At 43.3% G+C, this 5380-nt stretch overlaps 1 protein-coding gene across 1 annotated transcript in view; it reads left to right on the top strand.

Annotated features, from left to right (window-relative positions):
- Positions 1–4474, top strand: part of LOC129780335 (protein phosphatase Slingshot) — a 54129-nt gene extending 49655 nt beyond the window's left edge. The window contains exon 4 of the mRNA XM_055788486.1: positions 2202–4474. Coding sequence (XP_055644461.1) covers positions 2202–2905 — 704 coding nt within the window. The 3' untranslated portion in view covers positions 2906–4474. The remainder of the gene's footprint in view (positions 1–2201) is intronic.
- The last annotated feature ends 906 nt before the right edge of the window (positions 4475–5380 follow it).

The raw sequence follows: 5380 nt of genomic DNA, 5'->3' as shown, positions 1-5380 counted from the left end.
TTGATTTTTCAACTTGACAACCCCAGACATCATGTTGATTCTGTTTCTAAAATCTACTTTAAAGAGCAGAACTGGGATATCCTACCCCTTCCGCCGAATTCACCAGACATAGCTCATAGATTGTTAACAAGAAATCTTGAAGTCAAACTTACACACCTATTATATTTTAGTTTCCTGTTCCCTCATTCTGGATTCCATAATCTGAGAGTGGAACTCAAGTTTCGTCTCGGCAATGTATTGAAATACACCTAAACGAAAGACTGTATCTTATTATATTCTCCAATCAAGCAGCACATTGGTAGTTATTTATGTTCAAAAGAAGATCATCGAATCTCATGAATCTTGGAAAAATGTTTTGAAATCCCCTTACTCCATTGTGCAACAAACATATACGCGCAGCTTTTTCCCTTCCGAAACAGGTAATATTTCCATCCCGAATCGATCCATCCATCGAACCACATAATCCTCTCGGCAAACTTTTGTTCCACACCCCTCTCGCCGTACCAGGGGAAAAATCTCGGTGAAATAAACGACTCTTTACGCATAGGAGAAGTACCTTGCCCGGAAAGGGATCAAATTTAGCATACTAAAAACCCAACGGGATTTAGGCCCGAAATAGAAAAATAATAAAAAGCCCTAGGAGAGAAGACGATGATGTACCCGGGAGGGTTTCCCTCGGAGGGTGGGTTCGTAATATATGCCAGTAGTGATGGTGGTGGTGACTCATTCTCCTCACCAAAAGGTGGTGCGCTATGCAAGCAATCGAACTGTGTCTATTTCACGCAACGGCGAACGCGTGAGAATTGAGTCAGTTTAAAATTGCCTTTAAAAAACGCTGGAGAGTTCTCGTTTTCATTTCATCATTCCCATCAATTGTTAGTTTTTAGTCGAATGGTTTTAATAGCAAAATTGCCACTCTAGGAGCTCGAAGACTCTCTTTCTCTCGGCTCCTTCGTTGACGACGATAGATTGTCTGCCTCGTTTGTGCGTTCTTTTTTCGTGGTTATGACTCATCCCGTCGTGTTCGGGGTCTGTCTGTCCACGCCAGCGGTTTCTGAGCGAAAGATCAAATAGACACCACCCTCCTCACACAACCCACGCCAAACAAAACAAAAAATACAGTTTATTATCGCCAGCTTCCTCCTACGAATCTGCGTGCGCGTCTCTAATCGGAAGGGGGGTAGATCAACGCGCCATTTTTGGCAGCGGGTTCTCACACAACGCTGCACTGTTGCCGCACGCAGTCAGTCATTAATCAATTTCCGGAACTGCGGTGGCGACTCCGTGAAGCCGTTGAGTGCCCTCTAATTAGCGCGCATTTCGAGTCCGACCGGGCAAGGATTAGACGCGGGAATCCTTGCGATGTCATCTCCCTATGCGCTCGAATTTAATCTTCCCCCTTTTTCCCAATTTCCCAAGCACACATACACTAACCTCAGCCGCTGTTGTTTGCTTTGCGCTGTGGGATGAGAACATTGTCCCGGAAATTTGATCGCTGTGAGGATGTGAAAAAACCGGTAGATTAAAATCTATGCTTTTTAATTTTACTCGCTAAAGACGGTGGTATCGATTACACATCCCACCGCTACGCACGCATAGGGACGAGATAGAAAAAGGACGAACTGATACCCACAGTCACAGGAAAAAATACGAGGGATGCATTTAACCTATGGGGAGGAATCCTGTCGCGCCGAGATGAATCATCCTCGCGAGTGAATCATCTGCTGTGTTTGACGATAAACTGTCATAACCAGTAGCAGTCAAGTCACGTGCCTTCGTGTCTAGATTGTGAAGCATTTCCCGTCTCTCAGTGGGACGCGGGATTCTTCTGTATTTGACATTCCAGGCCCGCCCGTGACTTTATACAGAGCGTCACCCGAGATAAATTACGGAACGCTTAAGCATCTCACGGCGCTGTTATACACACATTTAATAGCGGTCGATAACAAGCGCCCCGAAGAAACTAAGCGACCTTAAACGTCGCGAAGGAAACATCTACGATTGGTCTTTCACATGCTAAAATAAGTGTTCTTGCGAATGAATCATCGATGGATCTATCCTTTATTCTTTCTTCGTCGCGCTGCTGGGCGACTCGAGCAGTAGAAAAGATTATTTATATCGATGAACTTAGAAAAATCCACTTGTTGTCGCTACTTGAAAGACAATGCGCTAATGTTTTCTCCCATTTGGTCTCTCTATCGTTACAGAGGATGCCCGGAAAAAGGGTTCCACAGTACTGTTGCACTGTCAGGCCGGAATCAGCCGCAGCGCTACGATCGCGATAGCATACGTCATGCGCTACAAGGCTATCTCGCTGCTGGAAGCCTACCAAATCGTGAAGCTAGCCCGCCCCATCATATCCCCCAATCTAAACTTCATGGGTCAGCTGCTGGAGCTGGAGCAAACGCTGATAGCCGACGGGAAGCTTGAACCGCCGCCACCTTCACCGATAGTGCCGCCCAGTCAGCCACCGTTTTTCCTCATCAACAACTGCAGCAAGTTCAGCCAACACGACGAGGTTGAGGGGATGGACGACGAGGATGATGATGATGACAACAAGAATAACAACACCAACAACAACCGGGACAGTGGCTGCAGCACGGCCAGCAGCAGCAGCACAGTGTCCAGCAGGAGTAGCACCAGCCACCACAACAACGGCAATGGCCGCTGCCCACCACGGTTGACGCTAAAGTTACCAACCGCCACGTCGTCACCCCCATCGTCGCCATCCTCGCTCTCATCGCCATCGTCACTGTCCTCCTCGTCGTCAACGCCATCGCCAACACAGTCGCTAGCACCAGTGCCGCAGACGCCCGTTAGCACCAGCGCCCCACGCTCATTTCCCTCCTGCAGCAAAAGCAGCAGTTCCAACGCTGGGGCGCGATTACCGAGCTCTAGCTCCTGATTCGGCATAAGCTAGTTAGAACTATTTGCTTTCGTCCCTATTACTTTCTATAATCATAAATTTGTGTGATACAAAACAACTATTTTTAAACAAGAGCTAATTTATGAATTCTATACAAAGCGCTCCCTGTAAATAGTGTTTAGTCCATAAGAAACCCCGGCTTTCATTCGTTAGTCGCGAAGAATCATATTGCATTGAGATAACAAAGTGTGAGTGTGTGTGTGTGTGTGTGTGTGCTGCGATATGTGTGCGAGCGTCAGCAGAACAGAACAATGTATAATTAACTTCATGAGAGATAAGCGAATTGCCCCCATATCATCATCATTGTTTACACAAAACATATATATTCGTCGTCAGAAATTGTTTGACTACCTTTTTTTTTGGATGCATTTAGCGTCACCGCTGCTGTCGCGAGTGTCTTCCCCCCGATGTCATCATCCACGGGGAGAATTACAAATTCACCGCCGCCATGTATCTCCTAATGCTATCAAACAAACCGAGAAAAACCTACACATAAAGCAAACTCTAGTCTCATTTACCGTTTAAGTTCTACTACCTACGCCAAGATTATAATGTTAAGAGACTGTAGATTTACTCTAGTGAACTATATATGAATACAAATAAATATATCAACGAGAACAAACAAACAAATAAACAAAAACATTACTATTTGAATCGATGTCGACCTGAAACGGCGAGGATAAATTTCTCGTCACGTGCGGGAGTGCGTTCCCGCTCGTCATTTCTATTTTCTTTCATTTTCACCATCTTTTTTGGGAGAAAATGAAACAATTACCCAAAGGCTGTGCTAAATTTTAACTACTCTGATATAGAATTCAAACTGAAAAAAATAACACTTATAGCTGTAATACGCGAGAACAATAACTCCGAGCTTCACCACAAACCTACACCCACATATGTACGCTTGTACGCAAAAAAAAGTATAATAGAACATATCTCTCCTTAAACAGCAGTAGTTACGCCACTGTGGTTGGTTCAGCATTGTGTGACAACCACAAAAAAGCTTATTATTATGTTGATCCTAATTGCTATGGCAAGAGAAAAAAGATGATCATCTAATATGGTATAGTAATAAGAGTACGTAGAAGGAAGAGCGAAAGAAGTTTTAAGTGTTCTCAGTTTCCCTGTAAAAACCCTTGCCGCCAAAAAACATGTCATGCATGCGTCTGCTGCTAACTCCCTCAGAACACTTGCTTCTATCGGCAAACGGCATGCGCCTTAACCTTAAGCAAATCGAAGAATGTACAATACACCTAACGGCACAAGTTAAATACTGCACGTGCGAAAGATATAACAGGCAGGACCCTGGAGGAGAATGAAGTCCAGCGATTGTGTAAATAGATCCAACCGCTACCCCGTCCCACGAACGGAACGGATCGGCGGCGAAACGAAGCTAAAATAAACTATTTATTGAAACCCAAAACCTGTACCATATTATAGAGAGAATCATTTTCGTTTGTTTCTAGTTTTAATGTTTAAATTATTGACCCTAAGCCTAAGTAGTTGATATGATGCGCTTGCGAGCAGAGTCGACACTCAAAAATATAACGCAAAAAATATTGAAAATGAAAAATGGAAGCGCTCTTTTATTACGACGCGTTCCGCTCGATGACATGTCCACAGAAATTTTTGGTTTTCCACAGTAGGGTCCTGAAATCCCTAGAGCAGCTTCGCCGTCTCAGCGTAGTATTATTTGCGTCAATTTTATTAATACAGTAGAACCAGTGCTGAAAATATTCACGTTCACGACATTCAAATTCGGCGAATTTCTGCCTTCCTTGTATTGATAACCTACTGCCCGAGCGAGAGTCGATAAATATGAAACAACACTATCAATGAACCCCAGTGGAATGAACATCAACATCAGCTTGCCATGAAGTTCATTTTCCATTTGCTCTCTTCTTTTCGTCATGGTATTCGTAAGGTCGAAAATGAAGATCATTGCGTGTTAGTGAAAATCAGAGCATAAAATTCTACGTCACCAATTGAGAGTGAAATCGATTAATGGTAAAGGATGGCAATTCATGGGTGACACGTTTTCAATAAAAATTCGCTGCAAGCGATGAAGATCAACTTAACGGTCGTGATAATCACCTGAAATTATTGACAGTAATGAAGGTGCCTGAATGCAGGCTTTTCGAAATTCGTTCATGCTGTTTTCGATCAATATACCAGACAAAGTTCACGTGTCTCGACTCTTGTGTTATACTCATTATGACAGATATGGTGTTTAGTTTCAACAGAAGAGAATTCATCCGATACTGGAAAAAATCTAATTCCTTCATTCGTGAATAAATTTTGATAATTTGTAGCACTGAGTAGAACCCCGATTATCCGTGAAATAATTAAAAGCGACTCACATTCATCGTAAAATTGATATTTTTCACTCTCATGTAGTGATAAGAAAGAAAATTAAAATGGTCACATTCCTACTTCATGTTAAAAAAAAAATCT

The sequence above is a fragment of the Toxorhynchites rutilus genome, chromosome 1, assembly GCF_029784135.1.
Source record: "Toxorhynchites rutilus septentrionalis strain SRP chromosome 1, ASM2978413v1, whole genome shotgun sequence".
Lineage (NCBI taxonomy): Eukaryota > Metazoa > Arthropoda > Insecta > Diptera > Culicidae > Toxorhynchites > Toxorhynchites rutilus.
Note: the sequence above shows the minus strand (reverse complement) of the source record. Positions and strands in the feature narration are given on the sequence as shown.